This window comes from Pomacea canaliculata, linkage group LG11, assembly GCF_003073045.1.
Source record: "Pomacea canaliculata isolate SZHN2017 linkage group LG11, ASM307304v1, whole genome shotgun sequence".
NCBI classification, from domain to species: domain Eukaryota; kingdom Metazoa; phylum Mollusca; class Gastropoda; order Architaenioglossa; family Ampullariidae; genus Pomacea; species Pomacea canaliculata.
This window is the reverse complement of record NC_037600.1, coordinates 18,509,230-18,522,212: the sequence shown is the minus strand read 5'-3', so window position 1 is coordinate 18,522,212 and position 12,983 is coordinate 18,509,230. Positions and strand designations below refer to the sequence as shown.

Genomic DNA, 12,983 nt, shown 5'->3' with positions numbered 1-12,983 from the left:
CTACTGCTTGGGAGGAGTTGACAAGAGATGACTGTTCGTCTGTTGTGACCTTACCTGCTACCCGGAGTTCATTGCCACCCCCTGGGTATCTGCGGGCCAGACGAGAGGCAAGGCTCGCTCAGTAGACAGCGGTTGCACCTCCTGTACCTGTCTCCACAGTAACCATCTGACTATAGCTACCTCCAGTGTAACCAGTCCATAGCTACCTGTAGTGTACCAGTCTAGAATTTCTGGCTACACCCTAGGGTTAGGACTATACGAGCGCTTTTTTCTTGCACTAACACAGCAGAGCCAATGCAATGCTCATAAGTTTGACCTACATGAACCTTAATGTACGTAAAAAAATACGAACTCTTGCTAGAAAAACATGCTAACCCAACTGAGGATTGTACAACTATCTATTAACCACTCTTTATAACTGTTGAAAATGATTATTTTTTTATTATTATGTGTTATATGGATCAGAGACTAACGTTCATCTCTCCTTTTAACGACCTAAAACTCAAACAGCCAACCAACCGTCATCCCTCTTTTTCGAACGAGTTCAACAAATGTTAGTTCAATAACTGAACAGCTTGGTCAGAAAGGTGACAGACGCTCCAAAGGGAATCAAGTTGTCATCAAACCATGATTATAAATCACATTTGTTGCCTGTCTAGTCATTTCTATGAGCAGGACTGTCAGACCGTGACTCACTGACGATCACACTGCTCAATCGATGAATGAGGAGGGTGAATAGGTGCATTGACGACAACAAGCCCAACCACAACAAAGGGGGAATAAGCAGGGAGATAATTCTTTGTGAAGACACGAAATGATTTACCGATGTTTGCAATCCTGCCCCTGTTGCACTCCTGCAATAGAGTGGGAGTGGTACACAAGTGACTCTTAAAATCCCCCTTTAACCAGCGACAAGAGCATGTGTAAAAATACCCACTGGAATGACAAATGAAAGTGTACACAGCTCTCTCATCGCCATGTAGGTCTTTGATGAATAACAGAGGGTTGAAATCAGGCAGAAATATGAAAGCGTTCATTCCTCTGCTGTTCCTTATTTTAATGTCCGGTTGTCCAAGCTAAGTTGTTTTTGTTTTAATGTCCATTCGTAGGTTAGATGGCATTTTTTAGTGTGTGAGCGAGAGAGGCTGTTGACACTACTGTCACTAATGTTATGCACTGTGGTGTCACTACTGCCGACTACCTTAATGTCTCGCCGCCGGGTGCACAAACCTGTAGAGCATGCCCACCCTACCCAGGGTGCTCACTGCTGTATGTGATGCGTAGCCAGTGACCGATATTTCTCAATCACTTGCCTGCTAGCCTGCAAGACGGAAGTTACATATTCAAGTATTTATAAGGCCCGCCATGTCTTGGGGGTGTGCTGCATAGCAAAGGTGAGACCCGGACACACCAGCCTATATAGTTGGAGCTGTTAGTCGACTTGTGACAGTCAAGGCGCACGTTTGCACACCTGCTACACATACCTCTGTAGGTGCCACAGGTGACAAACACATTCGGAAAGCAAGTCAAGCGTGTCCGCTGCCTCCATCTGCAGTCCTGATGTCGAGGGAAATGAACAACGCGCCGAACAGAAAATCCAGCAGGGACGGTAAGTGGTGCTACACTCTTTCCACAACTCGCCATTCACCTGGCTTTGAGCAGGTCAACTACCTGTATAGACATCTGTAGAGCTGTAGAGAGATATTATATCCGTCAAGAGATTTGTTTATATCGAGCTGTAAAGAGATTTTGCCAGAGCTGTGTTGAGGTAAGGAAGGTAGGTGTGGAAGCAGACGAGGAAAGCCCAAAGTAATCTCAACACAGGTTTGTGTTATGGTGGAATGTAAAAGTATTATAATTAATGATTAATGCAAGGGACTCGGAAAGATCGTTTGTCCCGGGGGCCCAAACTGGCTTTCGGCGGCCCTGTCCCACCCACACATATTTTGCTCCCTCCTTCACTTACTTCAACCTTCTTGTTGCTGCATGTCCCGACCTCAGTACATGTATGGGGCATGATTAAAAACTTCAGTGACGAAGAAAGAAATGTAACATAATAAGGAATCTGTGGGTGGGAAATGGAGAGGTAGAGAAACGACATATCTAGTGCTGGGACACAAGACATTCTATTTATATAGTTGCTATGTACGCCAGTTGGATTTCTCTCTCTCTCACACACAAACCATTGTCGCCGCCTTGTTGCGCAAGTTAATCCGGAAAGAAAGCGTTAGCTCGGCTTTATATATATATCTCCCCCTCTCCTCACTCCTTTCCTGCACTCTTGACCTCTCCCGTCTGTCAAATCACTTTCGTCTCTCGCCCTTACTCTCATACAACAGTCCTTCACCTCGTTATATTGAGAAATTCTCTCCAAAACAGTGTAGTAATCTTCCCTTAAAGCACTATTGTTCTTAATTATGCTACTAATTCCAGATTATACTGCTTAGACCTGTAATTACAGAAAATCATTATCCCGTGAAAGGAATGTTGCCAGCGACTCTCGCTCCCTCATTCTCTCTCTCTCTTGCTTTTGCTGTCATTGGATTTTCTCTTAATTTACTACATTGTCAAACTTTGCTCTTCAAAGCATGGATGAAATACTCATTTGAAGTAAACATGATCGGAAGCAACATACACAAACCAAACACTAGGCAACCTTTCCTTAGAGATGAATACGAAAAGAATATTCCTGCTACATTTTGTGAGGATTGATTAAACGATGGAATTTCGCATAATTCTTAACTAGAAATATATATTCCACACACCCACCCCACACATACATCGTCGCACACTGCTGTATTTATATTTTACCCTGCCGAAACAACACGCACGCAACTCTGTATACCTAAAACCTTAATCTTAAAATCAGCATAAACTTATGTCTGGTCATCTGTATTTAATTAGGTCTTTTCTTCAATATACTTGACAAATCAAATTTCACGAATTTGGGGAAATTGAATCTGATACAACAGTACTGACCCTTTTGAAAGACTGATTAATTACCCATATAGCATTCAAACATTTTATAAACGTTTGGTAGAGAAACCTTTGTAACCGTTTATAAGATGTTTAAATGCTATCAGGGTACAAACTGTAAATTTCTTAAATACCTTAAATGCCGTGCACCTTTATGAGAATGCCCACATCATCATGTAACACTGCATTCTACACATTCCAGTGTAGTCTATTTGTGTCCTGTAGGTGTCTTGGCTTTGTAATGTTTCATGAAATACAGTGGCTGCACCTACGACCTAATTCGAATTACCTGCTGATTATGGATTTTTCACCAATGAATGGTTGTGATCAGATTTGTCTGTATACACGTCTGTAAGTCTATAATACTAAACTGGATTATAAGTCTATAAGTAGACACTTTTACAGGAGGCCTGGGGGTTGTGTACCCTTGTGTGTCGATCCTTGTTAACCTTACCTGTGGCCCGGGTATGTTTCAACACCCTACAGATGTCTACCTGTGTGTGTGTGTCGATCCTTGTTAACCCTACCTGTGGGTAGATTTCAACACCCTGCAGATGTCTACCTGTGTGTGTGTGTCGATCCTTGTTAACCCTACCTACCTGTGGGTAGATTTCAACACCCTGCAGACGTCTTTCTCCTTCTACCACAAAGAACGTGCGCGTGAAGACAAATATAGTGCATGACCGAGAGAAAGAGAGCCATCGACGTGGCCGCCTCTCCCTTCTCGCAACAACACCGACAATCTTTTGAAATGGTCCCCGGCAGCATTGCTCAACTGGCACAGAAACAGCGAGCGATCAGGCCCGGCATGTAAACACAGCCAGCAGTCAGCCATATCCCTGCGCGCGACCTATCGCCTGGCAACCGCAGACGACAGTCAATCGTTTGCGAGCATCGTCAGTTTTCAGTTAATTTTTCATCTCCCAAGTTGCATATCGAGATATATAGATAAGATATGAGTGCTAAAGATACGTCTGGGGATCAAGGTAAGGAAAATATTTGATGTTTCGACAAATTTCGCGAGATGCGTAGCCTTGACCTTTGGCGCGCAAGGCCGAGCAGTGTGTGATGTGTGTGTGGATGCTGTGAACTGTAACAGCTAATTCTTTCTCCAGCAAAGTTTTGTACTTTAATTTCACTGAAAATTGCTAGGCTTGGAATTGGGATTTGGTGTAGACATTGGAGTATGCTCACTGTTGGAGTATTGCTAGGATGACGCTTGTTGACTGGCATGTGTGTGTTACACGTTGCATTACACTGTAATTATTGTATTACAACAGTTGATGTTTGGTGCTCGTGTCGTGTTATTGAAGCTTAAGGCGCTTAAGGCTTGCATGCTCCCTAATAAATAGTGTCAGACTTTTATAGTTTGCGCATGAAAACATTCACAGAAACTGTGATATGGATTGGAACATCTGTAGCCTGCATTACAGTTTTTCAAGTGAAGTGAGCGTGCTGGGAGCAACTGCTGGCTTCATACATATCTTTCATCATATCTTACATATCTCATTTGGCACTCTATTGACAACGCCTTAAGCTTGCTGTATGTGTGTTGGAAAGTGCCATGAGGTTACCCATATGGCTGTGATATGGCACTGTGTAAGTTAACTTTATTTATATCTGTTCTAATTCATGGATTGTTTCCTCAGTACTGCTTACAGTTCATTCAGGAACCCAACCCTTTAGATATTACTGACACTTTGTACTGTCTGGGTACCTCCTTGTATTACTGACACTTGAGACAGTAAGAATCCTTCTGATATTTGAGGTATTACCAGGGCTTCTGCTTAGGCTAAATTCTTTGGGGTCCCAGGGACCCCTTCATCAGATTTTTAAGGGGTCCCTGTTCTTCACCCAAATTTGAAGGGGAACCCATTGACGAAAATTGAAGGGGTCCTCCGAACTTTTAATGCGTACTGTACGCAATTTTTTGCGTAAGCAGAAGCCCTGGTATTACTATACGTGGGTATACCTGGCTTGAAGTATTACTGACAGGTGCGTACATCTGGTTTGAAGGTGGGGATTGATTGGTGTAGAGCAGAGATCCCATGTTCAAGGGTCAGCTTCAAGCAGAAGCCACCACCATGCCTCCTGTTCCCCTGTCAGCATACAAGATGCTTCAGCAAGTTATTCTCACATCCTTCCAAATGAGGGCGATGTGGTAGCACAGTTCTAAAGTCATGGTAGTGTGCACTGTAAGGTCTGGTAGCTAAAGTCATTTTGGTGTGCATTGTAAAGTCTGGTAGCTGAAGTCACTGTAGTGTGGACTGTAAGGTCCCTAGTTCAGATTAGGCACATTCAACATTAGGCACCCATCTTGACATGTGATATATGGCATATGACACCTGTTCCGAAAGGTTAATTTTACCCCCATTTCACCAATCCCTCTTCATTCCAGTAATATAAATTACTACAAAGAGGAAACATTTTCCAATCTACTAAAACCAGTTAACCAACCAGCCCTTCTACTGAATGGCTCAGCCATTATATTAACTGTTGTGAGTGTTGTCTGACATTTCCGCTTTTTTTGGTTTTGGTTTTTTTTGCATGGACCTATGCATCAACAACATGCGCAGAGATTCAATAAAAAGTTTCTAACCTTAGAACAGTTGAATGAATGAATGAATGAATGAAGGAGTTTTGTAACGCGCAAAATGCGAATCCTTGAGAAACGCTCAATGCGCCGAAAATTTTTCACACAGTGAAGTTGCACACAGTATCAAACGATCCGACGGCTAAGAAAAAAACAGTTTCCCCTTTCCTTAACTTTAACATTGTGTGAGGTTTGAAGAGAGGATGGCGGGGACATTTACTATCTTGAAACAGCGCCACCATCTGGTAAAATCCACACATGCACGCATACCTGACACTTGGACTGGCACAGGATCTGAACACTGTGCAATTCGAGCTAAGTGTTGGGGGACTGGCGAGAGATTTTTCATGATCTCTCTCATGTTCCAGTGCAAAACTGTTAAATACAACCACACAGTCAGCACTCCAGAATAACTCTCTCTCTGAGACTCCCAGTGAGTATACACGGGAATCATGTTAAATATTCCCTTTCAACACTGAATTAAAGTTGTTCTAGGGTGGGTTGCGAAAAAAGAATGAGAAATTACACAATTTTAGTCCATGATGGTTGTGTAATGCTGAATGACACCTCAAAACTAGCTTTAAAAAGAGCCTTTATTTGTGTCACAAAATCATATAAGGTAGCATATTCAGAAATTTATCTGTCCCAATGGGCACTTATTAGAAATGATCCTTGTGTATCGAGGTTCCATGAAACAAACATTGCGTAAGAGTGGTCTCTAGGGGTGGGCTCGTGGGGTAGCCTTAACTACCACACATGTGATAGGAGGGGATATTGTGGGCAGCCTATGAAATGAATATCTTATGGTGTCAGTGTGTGGGCGCAAATCCCTTTCAGTGGCGTAGGAAGATGTTCGGCGTTGGGGGGGGCAAACTCCCTGCTGACAGTGAACGGCGTTCGCACTCGCACATTACGTAAAAAAGGATGGGGGGGGGGTACTGCACGCACGCACGTACACAGTGGTAGCATCACAACACGCTGCTTTATTGTTAAAAGGCAAAGCAGCATTAAATAAGAAAAAACAAATTAAAGAATGACTCCCCGGCCAACGCATTCACAAAAAATGTGATAAACGTTATAATCATATAAATCATATTAATCAAGGTTGGCAAGTCAGTGTGCCAAAAAAACTGCGTCTTCTGTGATTTCTATTAATGAACTCCATTGCAGATCAACCCTCTCTTTAAATACATGCATAATGAGACAGTTATTCAAGCGCGTTTGTGTCATGGAACTTCTCAGGTATGTTTTTGTTTGTTTTAAGGCAGAAAAACTGCGTGGAAAAACAAAGGTAAAGATTAATTAAGCCTACTCACCCAACGGCTCGTGACACGCTTTGTTCTATCTCACAACAAACGCGGGGAAAATACGCTGGTTGCTGGAACCCTCTTCTAGACACCACGCCAGTTCCAGCGACAGTACACACAGCACGTGGCAAACCCCCGACTACTCCCAGAGACGGGCACAGGTCTCTCCACCACCGCAAAAACTCCGCCGTCCTCCCAGTCCTGTGTGGCAGGTTTCTATAGGCTTCGAGAAACCTCCAGAACCTTTCCCTACCCACAGGGACCAGCGTCCGCGAGATAATCCACGTTACAAAGAGACACAGCCCTATACCTGAACTTGGTGTCCGCACACCCTGGGAAAATAGCCTCATCCACCCCAAAGAGAATCAAAGAGACCAGAGAGGAAGGGACGCAAGGCTACCCTATAATTAAGGGCCATAAACTGGCCAGACCACCGTGGCCAGGGGACGAAACTAGGGTGGGAATGGCCGCAGGACCAGCCCCTTCCTCGCTCCGCTACCCGACGGTGCTGAGCCAGCGATGCGACACGTTCTATGGCCATCTACCAAAACACGGACACATATATACAAACCAAACAGTATAACACAGATAACTTATGTTGAGTACCAGCCACAGTCGTTGATGATAAAAGAGTGCCCTTGTGTAGTTTTAGAAATGTTACTTATGCACTTCCCCCTGAGTCGTAGATAGCAATAATACCAGTCTCTCTGTCTCTAAAGAAAACTACCAATATAGGGACTCAGAGTCTTTGCCTTACTTAGGTGAAGTCAAAGCCGTCAATTCGCACTAAACCGTTGGTGTCTAGTAAGATGGCAGTCCTCGTGTTTCGCTAGCTTTTCACAAAGTGTGAGGGTTCCTGTCTGATTGGCAAGACTGGGGTATTGGTATGCAACAATTCGTTACTGGCTTTCTGTGTTCCCCATGGCCAGTGCGGCCCCTTTTGGTTGTAAGCGATAGCAGATAATTCTAGGGCGACAGCGAGTCGGTGGGGGATGTTTGATGTTGGTCAAAGGAAAACCGCCAAAGAAAAGGCGTCGCATTATGGGGGAGGGGGGAGGGAGACCACACTCGATGTACCGATGTACTGTCCGCCTGCTTTCTTCGCTCAGGCTTCAACACAGCCTGCAATTAGCATGGCAAACAATACCAACGGACTGTCCCCGATCTGATCGTCAGAGGTGTTAGAGCCTCCACTTGCCTCAGGGCCCGCTTTTGTGACGGTGATGACCGTCTCCTCTCTACGTTCCCCTACCTTTCTTCAGTTCTTTGCTCTTTGTGAGAATTACGTCTCAAATATTGGGGGGGGCAAAAGGATATTCCTGCCCCCCCTGTATTTTCCTTGGGGGGGCGGCTGCCCCCGCTGCCCCCCTGGTTCCTACGCCACTGCCTTTACTGGGCTGTAGACTTGCACAATGCTGTAAGTTAATACGATGCTCACCCGTTGAACTGTCCAAACCTGCTCAGACACCCATTCAACTACCCACCATGTTGCTCAAGCACTATCACAGCACTTTATTGTAAATTGCGCATGAAAGAAATGCATGTAGTGGTTGAATGGGAGTGTATGTGTGGGGTGGTGGTGGTGAACATAGCATGTGGCATTGTTTTAGAAACAGAACTTCATAGAAGGGGGAAACAAACTATTACTGAAAGATACCTGCAAGCAAACAGTAAGAATCCGATATAAAACCGTAAGCTGTACAAAACACTAATGAACAGCATTAAATCGTGTTTCATATAGGACACCAGTGAACAGCATCATGGTTCAACGCAGTAACTGAACCAAGTTTAAGATGTTTATAACGGAATAAAATGACAGATAGATAATATATATGTGTATGTGTGTGTTACAGTGCATACACAATCCATGACTAGTGTGATAACCAGGTAGTTCACTTCCATCCTTTCAAAATTAATCTCCCACACACCTGGTTCAACTGATTAAGGGAAGTGGCTGACGCTAATTATCGTGGACCAACCAAGTGAAAATAAAATAGATAAGATATGGTTGGGCATTGCTAGACGACGGTGTATTTTGAAATTGCCTGTCTTATTAAGACACATCAAGTGTGATCCTGTGACCTACTAGGTGTGCAGCTACACTAGTTTCCACACACCAGTGTCATGTGGAGACGATTGAGGCCAGCAACAGGCTATTTATACACTGTAAGGAATTCCTGTGACTAGTTGTTTACTACAACCACAACTTTTAGAGGCAAGACATCTCAGATAAGACAGTATTGCAACACTGTGGTCCCGTGAGACACTTGTCATCGGTGGGCGGGGCAGTCCTGTGACTATTTATTAACATATAGTCTTTGTGGTGTGGTAATGAGTGACAGCTGTATATCCTTGTAGTATTGGGATATTTAAAGCCTAAAGTGTGCGCCATATGGCATCAAACTACGTGAAAATGGAGACACAACCAGTCAGGCGTGAAGATCAGGCGGCTAAGGCTACATCGTCAGGATATTACTCCGGGCAAGGTAGGGAAATGACAGTTGGGCACACAACTCTGTTGTTGCATGCAGTCTAATGTTATAGTACTCCGGTCAAGGTAGGACAAACAACACTGTTGCTGTGTACAGTCTGATGCTATACTACTCCAGTCAATATGCATTCTGATGTTGTGTACTCCAGTCAGGTTATGACAAATGGCTGTTTTTATAAACATTTTCACTGTTCACTGGCCACCTGTAGTTTCGCTAAAGGTTGATGTCAAGATGTCCAACTTCTCAGTTTGTTTTAATGACTTGATTGACTTGGAGCCTGTGTGTCCACGTGATGGGTTGAGTATTTTGCAAACGCAGTCTTCAGAGAGAGAGAAAGAAAGATTCTGTCTGCGCGCGCATGCGGTTGGACAGGTGTCTCTTTTTCTCAGCATACTCAAGTCATGGTCGGCTTGGAATTTTTCAAAGCATACTGCGTTTTAAATATGCCATTCATTATCACTGATTGACTCCTGAAACTCAAAGTCGCAAAATGTTAAACGGTTTTCGAGAAATTTAATAAATAACCCCCTTCAGAAGCTACTGCGGCTACAGTATAGGGACTGAGGTCAGCTTGGTGAGCAGCCAATTGTCAACACTTTATGATATATAAGTCCACACACTCAGTGTTTATGTACAAATCCATATCGTTTGTTCAACGATCGGTCCGTTGGTGCACCGGTTAGCGCCTGTCACCAACACAGTGAGGATTGACTGTCCTGGATTCAACTCTCGTCTGTACTTTCTTGTAGCATCTGTTTACAGGGCTGACTGCCTTACCATGATATAATCTTAGTTGCTGGTTCGGCATAAAATACACCCCACTGCCCCACCCCGTTTAATCCGACACAAATGTTTGCAGCTCACTTTTGTTTACAGTAAGTTCACAGATATGTTCGGATGTTGGTTTTACAAAGCTGTTATAGAGATTAATCCACACAAAAATAGTTCTTAATTCATTATTCAGTGTTGTCACATACACTGTAGTGTTTCGAGCCCAAAAGACATCTTCAGTTGGTAAATTATTCATGAGAAATCAGATCCGCAATGCCGGCGAATTAAAGCACCACATTCATCACTAATACTGCTTTTTTCGAGGATGAGATCGCGACTAACAGGAATAAATCGTCACTGTTTGCTAGCTTATGTGCTTGGTAATATAAATTATGGTATATTATTCTGTGCCAACAATTCCAGTTAGGAGAATTTATTCTTTGTTGGATTCCCATGTGTCTATCCGTGCGTGCGCGCGAGCGTGTGTATAGAATTACTGTCAATGGCTGATGTTGACATATTGACATTTTCCGTGAGGGTGCTTTGTAATGGTTCAAGGTTTTCCTACAGCCATACATCACTGACTAGACGTATCTTGAGTTTGAAGGAAGCCAATATTCACCTGATCTGGTCTCAGGTTTCTTTTGGCTATTTTCAGCTATCATGACAGGTGTATACTGTTCCCACAGGCTTACTGTCCTGTGCACAGACTCCATGGAGATCATAGAAGTCGATGGCCGTGTGGCTTTTGCAAAGAAAGCGGAAGTTGCTTCAGTCTTCTCTGTGCCGTGTGGCACGTGAGGCGACAACAAGAGACCTCCTTCTGGTTCTGTCTGTTGTTGCTCTGGGGGCTGTCTGGAGTGATAGGTCTCTGCTCTTGAGGTCCTTCTCGACGGTCCTCCTCCCTCTGTTCCTCCTTCTCTGTGGTGTCCATCGCAGGGCTGCTCTGGAGTTGAGTTTGGAGGCATGCGGCACACATCGCCAGCGCACCTGTTGGATTGTTTCTGTTAAGGTGCAGGTCCCTGCCCTGTCTCCCTGCTCTTCATTCGAGATGGTGTTAGGCCAGATGGTGTTAGGCCAGAAGATCTTTATCATGCGCCGTAAACACTTCACTTGGAACACTTCTAGCTCTCTCTTGATGGAGGCTTTTAACAAAGTCCTGTAAAAAAGAAATAGAATGAAAGGCTATTCTCTTCATAACCTGTTCGGATGTTACAAACAAGGCCCATGAAAAATCGTTTCTAGATAATAATTATCAACTAAGGGACGCCATTGATGCAGGTTCTTTGTTACTACCGATTATCTTATAACTTTTTTAATCAATCGCTATTAATTCTGTTAAAGCATCATTTCCAAACCTTGGCTTTATATCACATTATTTCAAAGAATTCTCGATGCGCTATGACCTAGGATCCAAATATATTGCACTTGTGTGAACTGGCATAAATGACACTTTATGACTTTTTTAATTAAAGCTGTATTAAATTTTTTAAAGCTGGCTATGATGTTGCTGCTGGGTATGTAGGTTCTCCCCATCATCTGACCAGTGTAGGTGTTTAGAAACTTTAGGACTTTTTAGTTAAAATAAATTACTTTTGTTGGTGGCCACACGAGCAGACAATAGTCAAACAGGAAGCAAGGGAAGTTTGTGCAATGACTTACCAAATGGTTGTTTTCTGAATACTCAGCTTACTTTCTTGCTCACAGTTGAACCGGCGAGCAGAAGCCATTCGTCGGACGCCATGCATTTCGATGTGGTGGTGAAGTCTAAGGATGGTAACAGTGTTTTTTTTTTTTTTAATACAAATATTGTAGCCAGAAATTCATATTTATAACATATTAATCCAACTTGCTGGTGTGCCATTTCATCTTCTTTGATTTGCTTTTTCCTCCTGACAATAACTTATTCTAATTTTCTTTGATGCTATGCATTTGATTATTTCTTATTAGGGTTTGGGTTAGTCCTGTAGTTCGTTAGTCACACTCATAGCACAGTTTACATATGATCTACAAGAACAAACAGTAAATTTAACGATTCTTGAAAGAATTCGATTATTTGAGATCATGTGACAACATGTGAATTACTGTCTTCATCTCATTAAAATAATTACTGTAAGGTTTATACATACAATTCCATAAAATAATACCAGTTTTAATATTCCAACAATAAACGAGTAAATACTTGTTGAGAATAGAAACCCAATTTCCAGCAGATTGCAGTTGTAAAACTCTCATACAAGCGTTAGAAGAGCTGTGTCCACAGACTGGTCCGTTGCCATGGTTACTCAGGACATCATATGGTCGGGCAATATCTTGTAGCCGCCACGCGCTCTTCTCGCAGACAGAGATGTCAGTGATATGGAGAATGGTGTCAAACAAAGAACAGCAAACACAAAATATTGAATGAAATATTTTTTTCAAATATAGAAGCGAAACATTTATTCCTACTGTTTTCAGTCGTTTTGTTGGCTTGTAGCTGAGGAAGTCTTTAGAGAAAAAGTTTATTTTATTTTCCTTGCTCAGATGGCAAGTCTGCGGAATGTTAACAAATTCCCTGACACTCGCTTCTGTTGACTTTCTTATTGATCTTATAAACATCTTAATAAATACTTCAATGAATATCTTGCTATCTTAATTTTATAGAAATACTTGATCCTGTCAGTCCTTAGTGATTGTGGTTTGAAGCTCAGAAACCTCGCGGACTAACACAGCTGACAGACATGTAACTCGCGATTCTCAAGAATACTGATATACACTAACACACAATCTTTTTGGCAGTTTGTTTGTTCGTGCTGTTTATGGAGAAAATGTAAACTACTAAACACAGTGTACACAGTGACTGAT

At 42.9% G+C, this 12,983-nt stretch overlaps 2 protein-coding genes across 7 annotated transcripts in view; one reads left to right on the top strand and one right to left on the bottom strand.

The window, feature by feature from the left end:
• The first annotated feature begins 1,258 nt into the window (after nt 1–1,258).
• The window catches only part of LOC112576142 (band 7 protein AAEL010189-like), a 32,628-nt gene continuing 20,903 nt past the window's right edge, over nt 1,259–12,983 (top strand). Inside the window, exons 1-2 of one of the 6 annotated variants that reach the window (XM_025258411.1) lie at nt 1,259–1,609; nt 11,847–11,915. In XM_025258411.1, coding sequence (XP_025114196.1) covers nt 1,561–1,609; nt 11,847–11,915 — 118 coding nt within the window. In that variant the 5' untranslated portion in view covers nt 1,259–1,560. Of the gene's footprint in view, nt 1,610–3,786; nt 3,963–9,083; nt 9,363–11,846; nt 11,916–12,983 lie in introns of those variants that run through there. The other 5 variants (XM_025258412.1, XM_025258410.1, XM_025258415.1 and 2 more) reach the window with 5 other exon arrangements.
• Nucleotides 9,836–11,898, bottom strand: LOC112576144. The gene is made up of 2 exons (XM_025258419.1): nt 11,802–11,898; nt 9,836–11,298 (listed from the first exon to the last, which is right to left on the bottom strand). Exons 1-2 carry the CDS (start codon nt 11,885–11,887, stop codon nt 10,911–10,913), a joined length of 474 nt encoding a protein of 157 aa, XP_025114204.1. The 5' UTR covers nt 11,888–11,898; the 3' UTR covers nt 9,836–10,910.